This window comes from Mustela lutreola, chromosome 5 (genome assembly GCF_030435805.1).
Source record: "Mustela lutreola isolate mMusLut2 chromosome 5, mMusLut2.pri, whole genome shotgun sequence".
Taxonomy (NCBI): domain Eukaryota; kingdom Metazoa; phylum Chordata; class Mammalia; order Carnivora; family Mustelidae; genus Mustela; species Mustela lutreola.
The window spans coordinates 33,227,327-33,250,320 of record NC_081294.1 but is presented as its reverse complement, the minus strand read 5'-3'; the positions used below and the strand labels follow the sequence as shown (position 1 = coordinate 33,250,320).

General features: G+C 40.8%; 1 protein-coding gene across 2 annotated transcripts in view; it reads left to right on the top strand.

The window, feature by feature from the left end:
* Nucleotides 1-22,994, top strand: part of OXCT1 (3-oxoacid CoA-transferase 1) — a 128,602-nt gene that overhangs the window by 11,944 nt on the left and 93,664 nt on the right. For both annotated transcript variants that reach the window (XM_059173888.1, XM_059173887.1), the window contains exons 4-7: nt 5,892-6,027; nt 9,363-9,512; nt 13,703-13,809; nt 16,208-16,268. In XM_059173888.1, the coding sequence (XP_059029871.1) occupies nt 5,892-6,027; nt 9,363-9,512; nt 13,703-13,809; nt 16,208-16,268 (454 nt within the window). The remainder of the gene's footprint in view (nt 1-5,891; nt 6,028-9,362; nt 9,513-13,702; nt 13,810-16,207; nt 16,269-22,994) is intronic.

Genomic DNA, 22,994 nt, shown 5'->3' with positions numbered 1-22,994 from the left:
GGGAGAAGCAGGCTCCCTGCGGAGCAAGGAGCCCGATGTGGGACTTGATTCCATGACGCTGGGATCATGACCTGAGCTGAAGGCAGCTGCTTAACCAACTGAGCCACCCAGGCGTCCCAAGAAGAGATGGGTTTTATTAGTCATGCTCATTTCCTCATGACAAGATTATTTTAGATGGCAGTTCTTGAAGGTGGGAATTGAGACAACTAAGGACCCCCCAGCTTAGCTTCCCTGTGGACGCCTGTAAGTACCGTGAGGTAATATACGTGCCCTGTGCCTGTGTGACAGTGCTGTTACTTATATGTGCTTTATACTAGTCAGCTGTAGGAATTCTGTGAGGACCCAGTGAGCAGTTTTTCACTGTAAATAAAATTTCTGTTCTGCATCAGTGGTTTCGAGCCAGGAGATAAAGGCGGTGGCTCCTTCGCTGTGCTGTCTTTACATTTGATGAGGCAGCTGCAGGTCTGAAGGGCTCAATGGAAAGCTTAGGCCATCTTGTCTGATTATAAGCATTCCCCCAAGATTTCATTATTTTTTTTGAGAAGGGCTAACCACTTCTGGGGATGTGTACTTGAACTTCTCTGCTCAGCTCGTGGAAACGAGTGTTCATTTGTTCCAATGAACTGTGTCCTATGTTAATGTGCTGTCCAAATACAGCACTTTCTTTTGATATTCTTGATATTATCATAGTAAGTACACACTGTTACTGAGATTTAAGCATGCCTAAAAGGAGAGGAAATAAGAGAAATGCAGTTTGATATATGGCTGCAAATTCATTTTTATTAGAGTTTTGTTTTGACAAGAATTACCAATTAATGAGATTTCAGAAAATGAAATGTCAGATTCAGAACATGAAAAATGTTTGCGAAACACTTGTGTCTTCCATAAAATACTGTTTTGCTTTACATGAATGTATGTATCTCTTTATTGAATTCTTGACTTTAGACTTCTTTTATCACTAAAATGTTTGAAACCTGAGTTTGTTATACCATAAGAGAATGGTCAAATCTCTCTCTCCTTAGGTGTGCTAGGAAAATGTTGGCTACTAAAGGCAAGCAAGATAATCTCTTTGAAAGTCCATCAAAATCACCTTTAATTTCAGAGAGCTACAAGATGTCTTAATGTGCATGTTTCTCTACTAGAAATACACGTTTTTCATTTGTAAAAGATGACCTGTGTCTGTCTTCTCTCTTTATATTGTAAGGGGTTTGCCTTTTTCATTTTTGTATTCTCAGTGTCTGATACACAGTAAAGAAGGGATACATGTTTGCTGAATTTGTGAGCTTGAATGTTATGTGGCAAGCAAGACACTCTTATTATAAGCTACCTAGCAGCATTTTTTGAGACATGAACACTAACTTTGCATCTGGTGGGGGAAGCCTGGGCTGAGCACCTTAAGCACTGCTAGGTTGCCAGGCCAGGTGCTAATCCAAAAAGAAAGCAAAGGCCAAGTATACATAGTTTCCAGAGCCAAGATCAACAAATACAGAGAGGTCGTCTCCAAACAGACCTAAGTTCAAATGTGTAATGTGTTGAAAAGTCAAACAGAGATCCATGAAAGAGTGTGTAATGGGAAAAATCTCCAAAGTCAGGGAACTGAACAAGTACGTTATGGTCGGTTTATCATATAGACCTGTATACTTGGAGGGAGGTTTAGGTATTTAAGACTACAGAAAGCAAAAGGACTATATTCACTTTCATGGATTATTTTATTGTTACAACTTTATTTAGACAGGGCTCCAGAGGATATATCAATGGTACTTTCATATTGGGTAACTGAAGAGAGTTTACTAAAGGGACTGTCTTTAAAAGAAGGGTCAGGGTTGAGGGAAAGCAGTATTAGTATTGAAGTGCCCTGGAGTTAATAACAGAGGAGTGCTGTTACCACCAGCCTCAGGCCTAAAGAATGAAGGGAGGGAGCTGCCAGGACCTCTAAGAAAGCTTTCTGGTGAGGGCTGTCCAGTGTGCTGTAGCTTGGGAGGGAGTCAGGGTAATAGGAATCTTGACATTCTTTTTGCACCTGGTCAGAAGCCAGAGGGCAACGGAGTCAGTCTACACAGTCTGCCATCCCAGCACAGAGCAAGCTGGAGACAGACAAATGGATCTGGAGGGGCAAATAGAAAACATCCAGCATAAGAACATCACGATTTTCATTTTGAGCCAGTGAGGAGAGGGGAAGTGAAATAAAGCAACAAATTCATTCAGTGAATGTTCCATAAATGTTTAGTGACTTCTGTGTGTTGTGTAAGCTTGTGGATACTTGGGGGGGCACAAGAGTGAACAAAACAGACCAAGTTCCCTGCCTTTGTGGACCTTACGTGCCAGTGTAAGGAGAGGCAGGCAATAAATAGTAAATATAACAACTGAATTTTCCAGTATGTTAGGTTATAGTCTATGGACAAAAAAGAAAAAGAGCAAGAGAGGGGAACTGGGAATGTGAAAATGGACAGGCAATTTTCAGTATAAAATTGGGCACTCAGGGAGGGGCTCATTGAGGTGATGGTTGACCAGAGATTTGAAAGAAATGAGGGGTGAGCCTTGCATTACCTGGGGGAAGAGTTTCGGAGACAGGTAAAGGCCAGCGCAACGGCCCTGGCAGTATGCCTGGTGTGTTTGCAGAACAGTGAGGAGGTCAGCCCAAGAAAAGTGAGCAAAAGGGAGGTGGGAGGAATGAGGTCTGAGATGTCAAGGGCATCTCATCTTATGGGGCCGTGCAGGCCACTCTAGAGACCTCGGCTTTTACATGAACGGATGAATGCCAGGGTGGCATTATGGGCAGAGTGATCTGACATTTTGTTTTATTCTTACGGTTTTGGCCGCCATTTTGTGAGTGGATTGCAGGGGGCAAGAATAGAAGCAGGGCAGGTTGCCATCTTTAGGCAGGAGATGGTGCAGACCACACAGGAGAAAGTGAGACATGCTCAGATTCCAGACAGATTCTGAAGGTAGAGTCAGGATTTTCCCATATAGGTGATGTAGACTTAGAAGTGACAGATCCACGGCCATTACTTCTGTACTAAAGATCTGCGGGGATGGGGCAAGCAGGCTGCAGGTGTATGAATTTAGGAGAATGGAATTGTTAAGAAGAACTGAAGGCCCAGCTAGGTATCAATTAGGAGTATAGGTAAAAAACAGACAAAAAACAGGGCATTGTGTGTGAGCGTGAACGGATTTTCCAGGAGAGACAGAGAATCTGTGGTGATGTGGCGCCCTCTAGTGGCCAAGCATATTATTAATCTCCGGGGAATTCTCTCCCTATCTCAAAAGCACACTCTTGAAAATAGTTGTGTGGGTTGTAGTTTTCTTTTGAAACAAGTAAGAATAAATCATGTAGCTATTCCTTTTATACTCACAGTGAGAGGAAAATGTTATCACACTCAGTACTGGAAGGCTAGAACTATAAACTAGTTTAGCAAATGGTTGATAGTTACCTGGACTGCTTTGAGGTTGTCAGTGTACCTAGTCCTGGTCTAGGTTAGAGGCTTGGAAGTGATACATCCTGGGAAGCGGGAGTCAGTTGAGCTGGGATGGGCACTTACGGGCATGAGGAGTGTGAGGACGGAGAGCAAAGTGAAGGTGGGAGACAAGGAGCTTGTTAGGAGAAATGTCAGTGGTTTGTCACAAAAGGTACTGTACTTATCTCTCCTTAGGTCAAACACTAGGGACCATAGACTGATTTGTCACCAGTCCATTCTCCCACGCTGTTCCATTGCCAAAGCCAGAATTTTGGGCTGGGTCTGTGTCTACGTCAGGATGGGCAACAAGCCTGTGATTCATTCCCCCCAAATATCCCTTGATTTGTCCCCCTTTTCTCCCCTCCTGTTGGGGCTGCCTTAGTTCAGACCGTTGTCTACTTATTTGGATTATATCAAGCCTCTTAACTATTCTTCCGGCCTTTTATCACTGAACCTCTCTAATTGTATACCCCACTACTTTCTACTTAAAATTATTCACAGGGTCTCCCATTCCCATCAGGATGAAATCCTGATTTCATGGTATGTGACACCTGTGACAGGTGACAAGCTGGTCTGCCTTCTACCTCTCTTGCTCCCTTTTGCTTTCATCCATACTGCAGTCACACTCAACACGGAGCTTGTCCCACCACTGTGCACCTTTGCAAAGCTGTCCACCTGCCTTTTTGGATCATTGCTTCCACACCTCTACTCAGCTCTCAAAGTCTTTTTTCTTCAAGTCTGTTCAAGTGTCATTTTCCATAAGCCTTTCCTGGACCTCTTTGTCCTCTGTCGTGCGACTTCAATGTTCTCATAGCCCTCGATGCAGACCTCTTAGCACATCTCTCCCTCTGTTGTCATTATAGTTTTACATGTTTATCCCTTAATATCTCAGAGACCCCATGGCCCAAGACCTGGGATACTAGCCCTGGCAGAAAGGTGTGGAGGAGCGGTAAGAACTTAGTAAAGGACTGTGGGATAAGTGAACCATGTAGGTGACCAAGGTTCCAGAGAGGAGAGGCCCTCAGAGCACTCTGGGAATTAGGAGGGAGAGATCATAAAAGAAGGCTTCTATTTCTGGGAGGTGTTCTGGGAGGCTTGACCAGTGTATTTCTGTCTTTTAAAAAAATCCTTATCATAGTATTATATAAGTAACACAGGAAAATAATAATATCACAGGTGTGAAGTTTGAGGGATCTTTACAGGCTGCAGACCCATGTAACCAGCCCCCAGATTCTTTCAGTGGAACATGACCAGTACCCCAGAAAGCCCCCCTTGTGCTCTTTCGAGTCCTTGTTCTTTTTTCCTACCACTGAACTTGAGCATTATCTTCCCTTATGATCGTATCCATTAGTCTTGTGTGACTTTGAACTTCATACAGAAGGATTAGTTCAGTAAGTACTCTCCTGTGGTTCTTTGGCTCACGTTTTCCCTGTGAGAGCCCTCCATTGTTGCAGGGGTTGTAGCTGATTCCTTCTCACTGCTCAGTTTGTCTGCTCTGCTGTGGAGTAGTACTGGGGAGGCTCCATGTTTGACCAGGATAGTGCGACCAAGTATCCTTGTCTCCTGGGGAACATACTTAGGCATTCCTGTTGGATGTAGACCGAGGAGGAGAATTACTGACACAAGGTTTGTCCATATGTTCAGCATCTATAGATACTGCTGTTAATGTTTCGGAAGTGGTTGGATCAGTTGACATTCTTTTCTTCATATGTGAGAGCTCTGGGTGTTCCACATTCTTGCCAGCATTTGGAATTTACTTTTTTTTTTTTTTTTTTAAAGATTTTATTTATCTGTGTGTGTGTGAGAGAGAGAGAGAGCACACAAGCAGGGGGAGCAACAGGCAGAGGGAGAAGCAGACCTGCACTCAGCAGGGAGCCCAACATGAGCCGAAATCAAGAGTCAGATGGTTAACCAACTGAGCTGCCTAGGTTCTCCTGTTCTTCTCCCTTTTAAATATGAGAATGCATGTTCATTTTTTTAGGACAGAATGGATTTCTCTGTTTGGAGCCAGTGCAGGTTAAGAAAATGGCATTGCCTTTGCATTTATGTACGCCTTCAGAGCATAGAGCAGGATCCAGTCTGCCTTTCTTCTACCCTGTTACCACTTGGGGGCAGTGGAGAGAGTGAAAGGTGTAGGGCAGACTTGTAGGACTAATGTGGGTTTGAATACCAGCTATGTCACTTACTACCCAAGATATCTGTTGGCAGAAATCACTGAAAGGTCTTGAGTTTTAATTTCCTCAGCTGTAAAATAAGAAAAGAACAGCCACCTTGCAAGGCTCTTTGGGTGTTAGGAGACTACAAGAGAACATGGGCTCCCTGCCCAGCAGAGAGAACTCCTTTGCATGAATAATACTCCATGTTTTCGGAAGTCAGGAATATTAGTGTTCTGTCTGTTGTTCCTTTGATTGCAAGTTGCTTGCATTTTTCCTCTAGGGTTGACAACTTTGGGCTGGGCCTTTTGCTTCGATCCAAGCAGATAAAACGCATGGTCTCTTCATACGTGGGAGAAAATGCAGAATTTGAACGACAGTACTTAAGTGGTGAATTAGAAGTAGAGCTGACACCTCAGGTAAGAATACTTCTGTGCTCCTCTTTTATAATAGTAACTTAGTTTAAAACTTCCCTATTTCCCTCCAGGAATTTTCTTTTGCCAAAGAGGTAATGCAGAGAGGATGTGATTTTGCCAGGCCAAGGAAATTTGTTTGTAGGTCACACCTATGGATTGCTAGAAGCCCAGTAGCCTCTGTTGCTGTGCACTGAACAAGGGAGGTATTTCTAGTGAACTATATCTAGGCTACAGGGTAAATTTTTAACTTTGGCACTGCGGTGTGCATTGTTCTTGATGAAATGCTTGGGGGTTGTCCCAAGAGTCCGTACCTGTGAATCATACAATTAGAAATGTGTGAGGAATATGTTCTTGCTGAGCATCAGGAAAGTGAAGTCCTTGGAGGGTGAAACTGGCCATGTCATGGAATATGCTGGAATCAGAGCCCAGGTCTCCAGGGAATTGACAGGCCTTACCAAGCAAGCAATTACTACAGTTAAATCTAGCAAGTTTCCATTCATTTCAGAAACTGTGTCTTAACTGGCTAAAGAGTTTGTCATAGAGGAAACTTTTTTCTTTTTTTTTTTTTTTTAAGATTTTATTTATTTATTTGAAAGCCAGAGATCACAAGTAGGCAGAGAGGCAGGCAGAGAGAGAGGAGGAAGCAGGCTCCCTGCTGAGCAGAGAGCCTGTTGCAGGACTCGATCCCAGGTCTCTGAGATCATGACCTGAGCCGAAGGCAGAGGCTCAACCCACTGAGCCACCCAGGTGCCCCTAGAAGAAATTTTTGTAGCCATTTGAGTATAACTAGCTGTTTGGGTATAACATAGAGGAAACTTTTTAAAAGCCATTTGGGTCTACAGGTTATCTGCATTGGTCTTCTTAATTTGACATCATCTGCCTTCATCTCTGAAATTGAACCCACCACTCTGCTTTATTTTTGTCAACAGAGTTATTGTTACTACTGACTTCACTAAATCGGTGATAATGTGAGATAGCAACATTTAAAAAATCAATGATGGGCTCCAGTATACGTTTGTCCAGAAAGAGCACACAGCGGAGAACGTTTCTACCTGAGGCTTCACAGCATTATTCACATCACAGCCGATCATCCTGCAGTGCTGGCTGTTGTGTTTGTTTTAAGCCTTGCACTGTGCCTGGTCTTTATCTGGTTTTTATTGAAAGTTTCTTGAAAATAATGAAAGGTATCCTGTCTTAGTCTGCTTGCAAGGCTTTTAAAAAATACCACAAAATCGGTGGCTTGGACAAGAGGAAGTGATTTCTTATTGTTCTGGCAACTGGGAAGTACAAAGTCAAGTACAAGCTGATGTGATTCTTGGTAGAGAGGAGGCGGGGGAGGGAGAGAGCAAGAGCAAGTAAGGACTCTGGGGTTTCTTACTGTAAGGACACTAATCTACTGGATCAGGGCCCTACCTTAGGACCTCATTTAGCCTCAGTGACTTCCATAAAAGCCCTGACTCTAAATACAGTCATGTTGGGGGTAAGGGCTTCACCACGTGAATGTGATGGGGACACAGTTCAGTCCATTGCATATATTTTTCCTCTTCACATTATAGATTGAGATACCTTTCCCTTGGGTTGTGGAGACCTTGAAAATAACCCGTCAATTACTTCTGTTCTTTTGTCAGAGGGCGTATACATGGGAATTCCTTAGTATTTCTTTTATGTTCCTTCTTTAAACTGAAAGAGATCAGTGTCTCTCTCCCCAGCTTAGTGGCAGATAAATAAACATTGGCTCTGGCAACGTGTTTTGTAGCCTGTAAGCCAGAGAAGTGTTGATGAAGTGGTAGGGATTAGGACTCCTTTGGGGTTTGGATGTAGGGGGTTGGTTGTACCTGCAGAGAACTTTTCTGTAGAAATTGTCCACTTTTAGGTCCTTGCCCATGTAGATAGAGAGCAGGAATAAAGTATTCAGGGAGGGTAGACATAAAAAATATTTTATAGTCGGGAGTGTTGTTATGATTGATTTGCTGATTTAATCTGTGACTGTTATTAACCTAAAATACAATACAAAACGGAGTTATCTCTGTCTATTAGATAGAATAGAGAAACTGTTAACTGGAAGACTGCCAGTTATGTCTCAGGTCCTGCTACCCCAGATTATCCACCTACTTCAGACGCTCCGCATCTGACGTCCCAACTTTCAGTCCCTTCTTTGAGTTTAGTACTTAAAGGACCCAGTTAAAGTAAAAAATTTTTTCAGATTGAGAGAATTTCAACATAATATTATTAAGACCTAAACCAGTTCTTACTACTGATTGATCAGTTATGTAGTATGAATATGACATAGCTAGACTGTAACAGTGGGTTTCAGGGTTAGAGTGGGAGATTGGAGATATTTAGGGCCGGAGTTATTCCGCTGTGGGAGAACTGGGTTGGAAAGTAGTTGGGGGTAGGGGGGAGCTAGGGAAATCAGGTCTGAACCGCTGGTACCTAGGAAGGGAATAAAGATGATCAAAAGAAGATCCCAAGAAACTTTGCATACAGTTGTTTCTACTCTGAGATAAAATTTGAAGTATTCTTAGCTTTTAAAAGCCAAATTACCTGTATGTGGTACTCTTTGCCTAACTTTTGATTTTTCTTTAGATAATGTAGTTAATAAAATGCTTGTAAGAATATTTTATTTTATTTTATTTTTTTAAAAAGATTTTATTTACTTTATTTGACAGACAGAGATCACAAGCAGGCAGAGGCAGGCAGAGAGAGGGGAAGGGAAGCAGGCTCCCCGCGGAGCAGAGAGCCCGATGCGGGACTCCATCCCAGGACCCTGGGATCACAACCTGAGCTGAAGGCAGAGGCCTTAACCCACTGAGCCACCCAGGCACCCCTTATAAGAATATTTTAGAATAACTCTTAAGTAAATGAATATATTATTATTATCTTAATAATGGCATTGTTATGCATCATAAGCTTCAGGCTATACCTGCATAGGGCACACAGTAAAACACAAAATTTACATACGTGTTTTTAAATATATATATATAGTGATATAGATCAGATTTGAAAATTGATTTTAAAATTTTACAAATAAACTGATAGAGAATATGATGTCAAGAGAGCAGTGGGAGACCAGAAAGCTGAGAGCACAATGATGCAAAGAAGCAGTTGCATTTGAATGTGGAGTAAGAATTGAGAGATTGTTGTCTGGAGGGACAATACTTGTTTCCCGTTAATCCAGCATACCGTGGGAGCGAAATACACCGATAACACAGTGCTAGGTACTGTTTAGAAAGATAAACCTCTAGAGAGAGGAATCGTGTCTGTTTAAGTGTTTCTGTATCCACACACAGAAGTGTGCTTGATGAACCTCTTATGGTGTGTTGGTTGCTCACTTGTAGGGCACGCTTGCAGAGCGGATTCGTGCTGGTGGGGCTGGAGTTCCCGCATTTTACACCAGCACCGGGTACGGGACCCTGGTGCAACAAGGAGGGGCACCGATCAAATACAACAAGGATGGCAGCATTGCCATTGCCAGTAAGCCGAGAGAGGTAAGACGTGGCCCTTCACCCAGGTGACACTGGAATACCCCCTTTTTAAGCTTAGGATTCCAGGTGGACTCAGTGGGTAGATAAGATAAAATCTGCTGTGTGTGAGAAGAGACACTTTCTCCATTTATGTGTGTTTGGCACGTAAAATTTCTAGCTAAAGCTGAGCATCTGCTAATAATTAAAAATCACATAGAGAAACCAGAATAAGTAAATGAGAAGAAAAGAAACTATGTATGTGTGAGTCAAGATTAGTTTTATGGTGAGTTTTAACAAATGTAGGAGCATTTATAACTTGTGATCATGTTCATGTGGAAAAGACAGTGGGTGTATGATATATATTGTATTAAACTTTTCATTCTCAAGCCCCTTCTAGATGTGGGTGAAGAAGAAAAAAAAAAAAAAAGCCAAGGACATCACAGGTTTGTTTGTCTACAGTTCTGAAAAGCAGGGGACGGTTGTAATTACATAGTAAAATAGAGCATTCATCCTGTCTCCTTTATCCTTCATTTTGTATACTGGACATACTTGAGCTGACTGAATAATTTAGTTTTATTTAAAGTGCTGGATAGAATGGAGTGCCTTTATACTGAGTAACTTCACTCACATATTAGAGAAGAATATGACTCGATATACAGGTATTTGAGATACTTAGATTTGAGCCAGTTGTAATAATGACACATGCCAATACCCCATTACTGTATTTTTAGTCCTTCTCCCTGCCCCGGCCATGTGGTTCAAGAGCATTAGTTCAGGCTGCAGAAATGCTGAGCTTAGCTCTAAGGAAATGACAGCTTAGTAAATCAAGGGAGCTCTAACCACTTGCTTTTTGTGGTTTTTATAATTTTTTTTTTTTTTTTTTTTTTTTTTTGCTTATAGTGATGTTAGTTCTGAACCCCCATGTTTTGAGAAAAGATAAAAGGTCATTGAACATGCCCCTTGCTGTTCAGTGTTTGTCTCTAGCGTCCTCCATCTGGAGCTTTGCCTTTCTGTTTAGAATGACCTATATTGACTCAAAGCTTTGATTAACATTTTTTTATATCCTATCTTCTTTCTTTCTTTACTGCCTAATTAGGTTTAAAAAGTTTTCGACAAAGTAAGACAGGAGCCTAATTTTTAAGATGGATCTTAGTAATTAGATAATGATGCCCAAAACAAGTAGGTTAATACTTCAAGAGTTTGCTAGAAGTTAGAGCATTAACTTGCCCTGGGAAAACCTAGGATAGACTGTGGAGTCTGTCCTGAAGGCCTGGGTTCATTTTTGCCTGGAGTCAGGTGCACAAATCTAGTAGTTCTTTACTTTTGTCTGAATTACCTAGGAATGTGACAAAACAATTTCTTGAAATGATTCTTGTTGGCTCTTTACGTCCCCTACTTATGGTAGGAAGAGGAGGTGAGTAAATTTCTTAATTCAGGGGTATTTGCCAGGCACTGGCCCAAGCATGGTAGAAAAGAGGATGATCTAGACCAAGTCCCCGACTAATGGAGGAACTGACGAGGACTGAATTAATAGACACATAATGTCAATAATGAAAGTGCTGTGAAGAAAAATCGAGGAGGGTGTAAGGGCAGGGAGAATGGTCACTGACCAGGGAAGGTGTTCCAGATTGGGTCACGGGAAACCTCTCTGAGGAAGTGACAGTTGGTAGACATCACAATAAAACAGGAGAATGAGTGGGCAAAGATTATTGGGTTGTGCTCTGGTCAGAAGGAAGAGGAAGGACATGGTCCTTAGGGAGGCTAGCCCTGTTTGTGGAACAGCAGGGCAGTGAGACTGGAACAGAGGAAATGAGGCAGAGAACAGTACGATGGGAGGCGGAAGGGAGGTGTGAACCAGATCACATGAGTCTGGGTTTTACTGAGCGGTGAGAGGACAGCAGAGAGTTCAGAGGTCGGAGGGTGATGTGGTCAAGTTACATTTTGGAAGGATCACTGTGGCTGCCTGGTAGAGAGTTTTTTGGTATTTGAAGAACAGAAGCAGTGAGCAAGTGAGGTGGTTAACAGCAGAGCTTATGGGAGGTGGTTGGAATCAGGACATGTGTTGATAGCAGAGCGAGCAGGATTTACCAGTGGATTGCCTGCGGCGTGTGTGGAATGGCCAGAATCAAGCATACTGCTTACTGAGATGGACAAAGTATGGGGGTAATCAAAGAGCCTTGTCAGGGACTGTGTGCATTTGAGACATCCTTTAGGCTCCAGCAGAAGTTGCTCAGTCGTTTCCAGCTTGGGGAGCGTTTAGACCTGGGATAGGAGACTTGGGAGTCTTCAGCGTGTAGTACTGAAATCTGTGGGGCTAGCTGAGTGCCTGGGGCTGGAGTACAGGTAGTAAATACCTCTTGTATTTAAAGGGTGGGGAGAGGAAAAGGAGCAGTGAAGAATGGGAAAGTGTCTAGTAAAGTGTAGAGAAAACCGAGGGGAGTTTGATAACTTGAAAGACAAGGGCAGTTTTTCAAAGGAGGGAGTGATCAGTTAACAGGACAGGGCTTTGAGCATTGGGTTTAGAAACTTGGAGGTCATTGGTGACCTTAAAGAATGATTCTTCTGGAAGAGAGGATTTTTCTGGAAAGGTGGGAATTTGATTGGAGTGGACTCAAGGAAGGGATGAAAAAAGAGAAAGTGGTAACTGGGAAACACACAGCTCTTAACAGTGAGTGCAATAGCTAGTATGGCAAAACCAATCTCTTCCCTGTTTTAAAATTTTAGAATGGCTAACATCTGCAGCTGCGGGTTTGTAGATCCATCAGGAAATTGTGTAATTGGAATAGGGGAAAAAAAGTCCATTTTTTCACATTGCCTTGGACTAGCATATATTTAGATCTGTATGTAATTTTCTAGATCTGTATGCAACATAACTCCTCTGTCATCCTTGGTGTTTTCCGTAATGACTTTGAAATGCATGAAACTCTAAAAAGCTGTGTATTGATGTGCAGTTTATGAATATCTTTCATATGATTTATCTAAGTTTCACTTTAGTGAGATCTTCCTTTTTCAGGAATCTCCTGGATTCATTAATAGTCTCTAGCAGGAACGTGGGAAAAGGTCTTTAAGGAAGCTGTTCTTTAAGAAAGGATTTCTGCTTTAAACCATGGTTAAAGTAAGATAAATAGTGCAAACTTTGTCCCGCAGCTTTCTGTACTCTGCGTGCGCTTTGTCCACTAGAGGGTGGTGTCGGAACGAGAATGGAGTTCTGCCTTCCTGTGTGGGATGGAGCACCCGCACAGACTCTCTTCTTTGTTTCAATTCCCAGAGCTAAATGCCCAGGCAGAAAAAAGGAACAAAATGCCACGACCTAGTTTTACTTTATGCTTCTTCTCCCCTCTCCCCACTCCATCTGTAGTAGAATTGAAAGACAATACATGTAAAAAATCAATACCATTCCATTAGACCAGTGATGACGGAGAGAAGGTATAACAGAAGAACACAGAATACTCATAGTGACATCAAAAACCAATGAAATACCTATGAATAAGCCTAAAAAACATATACAAAGCTTTTTTGGGGGGGAAATTAAAAGCAATTCAAGGAGGTAAAAGAAGACTTTAGAAAATGTAGGCATATATTATGCTCCCAGGTGGAAAGCTATGGCATGTCAGTTCTCCAGTTTCATCTGCAAATTCCAGGTATTCCAATTAAAATTTCAACAGACAGTTATAAATAGGAGAGATGAATGGATTTTTATAACTTTTATGTGCAAAATACATTGCCCATTTTACTCAGCTTATATCGTTTTGTCCCTCCTGCCCCAGGGGGAGGGAAAGATGGGCTATTTTCTATATTATATATACTTAATATATATAGTAATATATATAATATATGAATGATAGCAAATAATAAAAGTATGTAAATGATGTATAATATATAAATATATAAAATATAAATAATAACAAATAATAAAAATGTATAAATAATAACAAATAATAAAAAGAGTGCTGACCTATAGCCCATGCCTTAAACATACGGATCTTTCAGTTCCTCAAGTTTACCAAGCTCACTTGCTACTGAGTCTTCACACACGCTGTTCCTCGGTTCCCCCTCCACCTCTTTGACTAAATCCTAGTTGCTTCCCACTACTCACCCTCGAAGTCTCTGTTTATTGTTCTCTCTTGGAGAAACCTTCCCCGACCAGGCTCGTATCCGTATTCTCTGCTTCTGTCAGAGCACACACCTGACAATGCCCTCTCTGTCTCCTGCAGGTGAGAGAGTTTAACGGTCAGCATTTTATTTTGGAGGAAGCAATTACAGGAGATTTTGCTTTGGTGAAAGCGTGGAAGGCAGACCAAGCGGGAAACGTGATTTTCAGGTAGTATGATGGTTTAAAAAAAAAAAAAATTAACAAATGCATGTCAGGAACTTTACATTTCCTAAATTATGATTAGAAAACAGTTATCTTGATGTGTTTGCTGTTTAAAAATTCACGTGAAGAGTAGCTTACAATCAAGCCCACAGGTCAGTGTGTGCATGATGTGGTGTACTTGGGGGAGTCTGTTCTGATTGGATGGTGCCCACATTGCACTGCTTGGTAGCTATTTTGAATCAATTTACCCTTGTGTATAGTCACGTACAAATTATTTTTTTCCATGTGTATTTTAGTTGCCAGGACAAGTTACAGGGTTGAGATGTACTTAGCAAATGTGAGAAAAAGCACACAATTGCATTTAATTTTTTATATTGTTATTAATATGCATTACCTAAAATGTCTAAATTTTTTTGATATTCCGGAAAGATGTTGCTAACAACCATTTAGGTCTGTTCTTTTCCAGTCCTGTTGGGGTCTACTAGGAAATACTTAAGTAGGTTTTATCTGAAAAGTTGATTAATCTTGATGGTGCTAAACTTTCATTCTGTTACTTGGATAGCCACAGATATTAAGCCATAGGCTTAATGGATTTCAAAGTCTTTTGATTACCCTGAGCATACTAAATACCAAATATTTAGTATGTTGGATTTATACATTATATGGTTGTTTTGAAAATTGTACCATCTTTGAATATACATGTACAAGTCTTGAAGACTTTGCCTGTTAGCTTACAGAAATAGTTTTCTTTCTTATAATATGGTCATTTACTGTTAGTAATAATTTTTATCTTTACTGAATCCACCTCTGTGATCTCTGGTGAGATCACAGTTAAATTCTCAGTGACTATTCTCATGTTTTTGTTCATTTCTGAAGCTCTTATATGATATAATGCTGTATTTGATTTTTTTTAATTCAACCAGGTTTTGATTACAACTGATCTTGGCAGTTACACATTTTGCATCATGCCTGCCTTACTTGACACCTTGGTGTAATGTTTGCAAAGTTTAGTTGCATTTTATTTTATTTTTTAAAATATTTTATTTATTTATTTGACAGAACGAGAGATCATAAGTAGGCAGAGAGTCAGGCCGAGAAAGAGGGGGAAGCAGGCTCCCCACTGAGCAGAGAGCCCAGTGCTGGGCTAAATCCCAAGACCCTGAGACCATGACCTTAACCCACTGAGGCTTAACCCACTGAGCCACCCAGGTGCCCTAGTTCAGTTGCATTTTTTAAAAAGATGAATGAAATTGTATAGAAGCAAATGGAAATGAATTATCTAAACTATTTCCATGAGTTTATCATGTGTTTGGTTGCCTGGCTCTGTTATCTGAAGACTGAATTGACTGAGCCTGTGGTTACTGATAGGAGATGAGACTGCTCTTCAGCAATGGTCAAGTGACTCAGATTCTTAAGATTCTGATTTCTAGGGTGACCTTCACTGTTAATGGAACAATTGGTAAAAGGTCTTTCTAGGCCATTGTTTGGGCAGCCCTGCACACCTTTGCCTCTGGCCACACTGCCAGAGCTTTCGATGCTGGACATGCTGGATGAATCCAGCTTAGCAACCTGTGACAGTACCCAAGGACTTCTGTCTCAGGGACACACCTGTCTTTATATTTATCCTTGAATCTAAGTGAGATAAACATTGGTGGCCTAAAAACACCGGTAAAAGAGAGATATAATTCATTTCCCTTTATCAAATAAGCATTATTTTTATCAGCTTACACTCTCAGAAACAACAAAAAAAAACATTAAAATTTTTATAGATGGCAGTGAGTGATGCATTAATTTAAAAACTTGAGTGCAAAATCATCAGCAAAATTGGCACTTTCTGGAAATTTTTACACCTCAGGGTCTAATGTGGGTGTTGTACTTCAAAAAATTTCATTAGAGTTTGGTCCCCCGGAATGATCTTTGTAGATGACTCACACATTACCAATGAATGTTTCATTTTATTTCAGCAATAGGTTTCTCTTTAATAGATATAATTACTATACCTTCCCTCATATAAAGTACTGGGTACTTTTTTAATATTAACAAGTACTTTTTTAATATTTGGTGAAATATATAACTGTAGAAACAAAGTGAGATCCCAGTTAAAAGACTTAGGCAAATTAGTTTTAAATATTATTAATAATCTATTTTATCTTTCTGTATGTGATCTATATGTTGAATATGAAAAACAGTCCCTCTTTCCTTCAACTCCATAGAACCTGTGATTGAGTGAAGTGGCCATTGCTTTTATTTATAAAATTATTTTAACACTTATGGAAAATATGATACATTCTTTTAAAAGTTCCATAGATTTTTAGTTTATAGAAATTCTTTTAATCTATAAAGCTGAGAGAAACTCTTCTTATTTTTGGTCTTCTTTTCCCACTTTCCCCGACTCCTAATATAGGAAAAGTGCAAGAAATTTCAATTTGCCAATGTGCAAAGCTGCAGAGACCACAGTGGTAGAGGTAAGAAAAGAGGTTATTTCTGCTTTCCAGAGGTTGCTTTTTAAGCTTGCTGTTATGTATTAGTTCAGAAAATATATAACAGTTCTTTTGTCTTCTGGAGGGCAAACAATGACTCCTTTTAAATTTTGGATATCTAAGGATTCTATTTAAATATGTATTAGTTGAGGGACACAATGAGGTGACTCCATGGTTAAGCATCTACTTTCAACTCAAGTCATGATCCCCGGATTATGGATCAAATCCCACATCAGGCTCCCTGCTCAGTGGGGAACCTGCTTCTCCTCTTACCCTGCTGCTCACTCTCTCTCTGTCTCTCTGGCAGATAAATAAATAAAATCTTAAATAAATATTTGTGATAATTGAAATTTTACTGTAACATTGGCTTTCTGCTTGGGTAGGGGCTCACTGGAATGTTCTCTTTGGGATCAAGCCATGAGACTGGTTAGCTTATAACAGTCCTTTAGTATTTGAATAAAATAGGACTCCTTAGGTAAAATTATAAGATGAATTTTTATATATAGAATCCCAGAAGAATAGTTGAATTGTATCATTATCTTACTGTGTTTGATACTATTAATTCTTTAAGGAAGAAGGAGTGTAGTACAAGTAATTGCTTTGATGTGGTTCTGTTTGGAGCATTTGAATTAAGGAACTAAGTGGCTCTTCTTTGGACATCTCATGGTGTGGGAGATACTTCACTAATTCTAGAGCCTTTCTAGGGCTGCAGCTCTGGGACAAAAATAGGTGGCTTGCTACCCAAACATGCCATTTTGTTTATATGTATTTGAACCTGAAAGGAGACTTCAAAATGATTCTTAACTTGAGGCTTTGAGAATCACCCTGGAACCAAATTTTCATGAAAGTTTGAGATAGCTTGTCTTTGGGAGAGCTTTATAGGAACCTGTTATGGGATCTGGAAATGAGAAGATATGTTTGAGGTTTTTCTCATGATGGTAGTGTTACTGTATGTGGCATCTGACTCCTTGCATACTTTTTGGCCAAGGTAGTATCTCATAGGGGCAGCATAGTGGTATTTTTGAAAAATCAAATGTTAGAATTCTGTTCCTCTCTTGAATAGTGAAGTATGTTATTTTTAAAGTTCTGGAGGATGTGGTACTTCCAACCCAGGCATGGTGGTTTCTTCTGAATTGGCTTTTGTGTATTTTCTGCATTCAAAATGGACAATGTGGTTTACTCTCACTGTGTAATTTATTTTTTTTAATTTATTAAATCATCTTAATGACCTGTACATGGCACATCTACACACTACCACTGAAAAAAAGCCTATAACCTAGCTTAAAATAATTGGTAGTTTAACCGTGTTGATTTTACGTGCTTCTGTAACTCTTCCTGGAACTAACATTCCTTCTCTGAATACCAAGGGCAGTATGCATGTTCCTGGCTGAAGTTCTTTTTTTCTTCTTCTTTTATAATCTGGTTCTTTTCAGCCAATCTTATTTCTTCTAAGAACAGAAAATGACCCTCTAGTGTCTGAGAATCACTGTAGATAACTAGAAAAGGGAGGAGTTGTTTTTTGTTTTGTTCTTTTGTTTTTGTTTTGCATAAGAGATGGGGAGGTCAGTTCCCTTAACTGAGCCTGTAAATATGGTAAAGGCTAGCCCCCTCCTTCTCTGAGAACAGACATCGCTATCTGTGGCTGTACTCTTTTCTGCTAAACATAGACTCACTGTGGGATCCTTTTCAATACAGTGTTTCCGTTAGCTACTCCCAATTGACTATATCTGCAATGTCCAGCATGGTGGCCACTAGCACATGTGATATTTAAAAATTAAATTAATTAAAATTAAGATAAAATTAATTTTCTCTTCAGTAGCTGCATAGGACTAGTGACTACTGTCAGTGATAGTGTCAACACATAGAACATCATCACTATGAAAATTTGATTGGACAGAGCTTAGTTTTGATGATCAAGAGGAAATCTAATTTGTCACTCTATCTTAGGAATCTAAGCAAAACAGCTTTTAGGTAATGGATTATCCTAAGCTCCATGGTAGAAGAGGTCTATATGCTCATAACTTGAGTTATAAAAACTGTGTTCTCAAAAAAGGAAAATCATTTGGAATTGGGGATGGGAGTATTTTCTGATATGACGAGTCCATTTTGACTGTGACTTTTGTATTATTCTGATACTGGTGAGTTCTCTGGACCTCCAGCTCCTCCTGTTTGCTGTGTTCTGTGCACTGTGTTATCTGCATAGACCTCCTGGATTCTCTAATTCTCTTCTGTTCTGTCCTGCTTTATTTGATGCTGATCTTAGTGGGATGGATGATTGTGAGCTGGTTTCTGCAGTGTGGTATCAAACAGGAATCTTCAGAGATCATCAATTACCCACATTTTTTCCTGCCTTCTAGTTATTAACAATAATAATAGCTACTGTTAATCAAGTATTTATTATGTATTAGTCACTGCTATATTCTTTATGTACATTATTATTGTTGTAATCCTCATAATAATCTTATAAGGTAGGAACCAGTATTATCCTTATTTTACAGAAAAGAAATTTAATGTACAGAAAGGGTTAAATATGTGACCTGATGTCACACAGTTAACACAGCTAGGTAGACCCAGAATTACAGAGAGATTGATTCCAGGTATCTTCTCTTTTCCATTATTTTATGAAATACACTCAAATCATCATAAATGGATGATTTTTCAAACTTTTTGAAAGATACTGAATCTCTGGAAGTCATCCATTTCAATGATAACTATTAGAATCAAGCAGAGAGCTCTTTGGCTAATTTATTCCTCTCTCCTATTCTTCCTTGCCAGTCATCCTGATCATGGTCTTTTTCTCCTCCACGACTATGTACCCTGGAGCTGGCTTTGAGAAAAGCTTGTCCTGGGATCAGTAGCTTTCTAGGTCCATTCAGTCTTCACCTCAGTTCATTCTATCTTTTAGCCTCTGTGAACCTTGCAGAGGTTCACATATTTCCCTTAAATATGGTGAATGTCTGTTCTAGTATTTTTAGACAGTCAAAAAATATTTTTGAGAACTCTCAGCTCATCTCCTCTCTCTTCTCAAAGAGGAACTAGAGGACTTTTCTGAAGCAGAGCCTGGATTCCACCTGGTCTTCCGAAGCTCTGGGCTGCTCTGTAGTGCAGCGTCTTTGCAGCCTTTTTGCCCCGTTTACGTCCTGTGATTTGATTTTTAAGGAGGGTAGAACTATAAATGTCAATAATACTAATGATAGTTCCCTTAGGCATCCCAAAATTGTTTTTGGCCTTAGAAGCAGAGTGACAAAGGAACATAGAATCGCCTCTTGCTTTTTTTTTTCTCTTTCGTTCATCGTTTCTTCTCTAATTAATTTACAGTTAGTGTTTTCTGTCAAGAAGTAAACCAGGATGTTTATATCTTGAATTAAAGGGAGTATCCAGTTTGCTCTCAATATGAGTTATTTCCAGTTTCTCTAAGAGAGGAATATTCCTCCTTTCCAGAACACTTTTCCCTTTCCAGTTGTATAAAGCTAATAAGGTGACTGAGTGTTTCTATTTTCCCCTTTAATAAAATCGATAGGAAGATTGCATTCATGTTTCTTAAAGCCTGCAGCCACTTGCGTGCTTCACCTCAAAGTTGTGATCTGGTGAGTGCCCACTGTACCGCCCGCCCTGCCTGCCATCACCCCCTTAAGGAACTGGGTGGCTACTGGGAAAAACAATACAAGTGGGTGCACATGTTGGCACACATGGCAGAAAGATGTTTCTCTTTTCGGCCCAGACAGTGATATTTTTAGACCTCCGTCTCTTTGAGTGGGTGCAGTCGTCTTCCCTGATAAACTTCACAAGTTTAAGTGCAAAACCAGCCAGGGAATGACTCTTGGCATTGCATTCTGTGTGTATAATGAGAAGTGAGGACTGTCCTGTCTTCCTAAGGGAACTCATTTGGGTTTTGGAGGGGTCTTCTTATCCCTCAATTCCCCGTGAGCCCCCTCTGCCAGTGTCCCTGGGTGCCTATCCCACCACTTTGGATTTTCCTTGGAAGTGACCTGTTTCTGCATTTTTTAAAAAAGCACCTTATAATAGAAAACCTAGGGGGAGGGTTGGAGTGCTTCAGTCAGGAGACTGTTGAGCTTTTGTCTCCTGCAAGCAGCCTGGCATGCCTGCTCTGTCAGAAAAGGTCGTCTGACTCAGCCACGGAAGGCTCTAGAGGCTGCCTGAGCCGGAAACAACCCCGCTGGTTTCATCAGGGTTGTGCCGTGGCCGGTGTTAGAGGGCAGCACGGTTTATACCGAGCCTCTTCTCTTTTAGCTGATTTCAGCTTTTAGTTAAAACAGTATATTTATGATCACAACTTGAATAGAATTATTTTTATGTTATTGACATTATGGTATATTTGCATATTTGCATATGAAAGACTTGCTTCATGCAACTATTGCGTGGGTATAGCCCATGTGGGTTAAGAAGCATAATAACACATTGAACACCTGTGAACCCACCTCAGGTGAGAATTAGAAGATTGCTCGTATTCCTTCTCATCTGCCTGGGTCTCCTGTAGCCATCACCATTATCAGGAATGTGGTGTTTTATCAGTCCCTTTAAAAAAAATGTACTAAGTCGTAAGGTACGGACATATTGAAATTACTTCCCAGAGTGCTCTCCTAAGACTTGTGTGAGAAGAGGCAAGCTTTGGGAACTGTGACTTCTGGGTTCTGTGCTAATGCCTGGCACATGCCATCTCTCCTTAGGAGATTAACTGGAGGAAAAAATGGCATGTGCGCCCGTCTGCCGAGCAGACATGTGTCATTTCTGATTGATGGGTGAGGAAGGGTGAAGATTAATTGCAGTATAAATGGTATTAAAAATTTTTTGTTTTTGATGTTTGTTATGAAGAATGATGAACCTGTGCAACAGTAAACAGAAGAGGATAGTGAAGCCCCAGGAGCTCATCCCTCAGCGGCAATGACTGTCAGCCCATGGTCACGCCCGCCGCATCTACATCCCCTTGTCCCTGTTTCTCCTCCTTTATCATCTGTAAAGAAATACCAGATATTATATCTCAACCCCATTTTAAGGAGAGGCGCTTTTCTAGCTTCTGGAAGTCCAGCAGTGACCAGAGACACACCTGCTCTCACAGAGCTTACAGTGCTGCTCAAGATAGACGTGCGGTATGTAAGGGAAGTATACAGTTTGCCGTATGTTGATATGTGTGAAGGAAAACAAACAAAATGCCTGAAGAGTCACATGAAATGTCAGGAGAAGAAACTGAAGTTTCAGATAAGGGTCAGTGAAAGGCCTTCTGAGTAGAGACCCGTAGGAGGTCAGGACACCAGCTCTGCAGCTCCCGGAGTGGGAGCAGTGTAGGTGGTAGGAGTAGCGGTGGAAAGGCGTGTGGCGAGAGTATTCCTGGTGGCTTTGAGGACGAGGGAGGACCTACTCTCCCTTGTTCGTTGCCGGGTGGTAGGCTGAGGAGCCTCCCATTAAGGTAGCTTTCTCCAGGGGCAATAGCAATGTCTCCTTCTGAGGCTACGGGAAATAGGATTTGTATTTTTAGTTCACTTTGTAATAATGCCCAAGAGATGATTAGGCATAAGTCTGGCTTTAAAACTCTGAGATGAATGGAGAATGGTTCTAAGATTGGATCCTCCTGGCTCTTGTGACTCTCTGGCCTTGTTTGGAGAACTTTGCATTGATAACTCCTCGTGAATTATCTTAGCAGAAGTGATCAAACTGGTTGTTACTTCACTTTACAATTAGAAGGTTGGAACACAGTGGATTTTAGTGACATGACTTAATCACTTCAGTGGATTCTGTGAACATTTAATCTCCACCAAGCAGACCAATTAATGTATCCATGTTTTTAGAGACTTTAGTTATCTTCCTTCCTGCTTTAGAGAACACAAAAATGCCTGAGGGATAAATATAATTTCTTTCCTCGTAAGTGTCTTTTATTCTTAATCTTGACATTGCTAATGCCTTTTGATATTACGGCTTTTAAAGCAGTGAAACTCATAACTTTTGCAAGAGACTGTAAAAAGAAAAAACAGTTATAAACAGAAAAAAATTAAAGCTTCTCTCACATAAGACAAGCACTTCTAACCAGTTAAGAGACTTCATTAGACAGACTCAGTTTGGAGCACACAGTATCTTTAGGCAGGCTACTAGTGGTCACCCCTGTGAATTCATTCACACACACAAATCTCTGATTGATATGTGGAAACATGATATTTACCTCATGAGGTACCTCATGAGTAGACTGTCAAGTTGGACATTGACAGTGTGAGACATAAGATGCTAAGTATCTCCTACTGCCCGTAAGTATTTACCTGGTAAAACTCTACTTCAGTTAGATAACTAGAATGAAGACAGCAAGAAGCTATTACTTTATCTACCTGGGCCAGTTGAATTGAACACATGTCACAAATTCTTCTTTCAAAAGGGCAGGGAGGAGGCCACCTGGGTGGCTCAGTGGGTTAAGCCTCTGCCTTGGGCTCAGTCATGATCTCAGGATCCTGGGATGGAGCCCCGAATCAGGCTCTCTGCTCAGCAGGGAGCCTGCTTCCCCCTCTCTCTGCCTGCCTCTCTGCCTACTTGTGATCTTTCTCTCTGTCAAATAAATAAATAAAATCTTAAAAAAAAAAAAAAAGGGCAGGGTGGGGTGCCTGGGTGGGTGGCTCAGTGGGTTAAAGCCTCTGCCTTCGGCTCAGGTCATGATCTCAGGGTCCTGGGATCGAGCCCACATCAGGCTTTCTGCTCAGCAGAGAGCCTGCT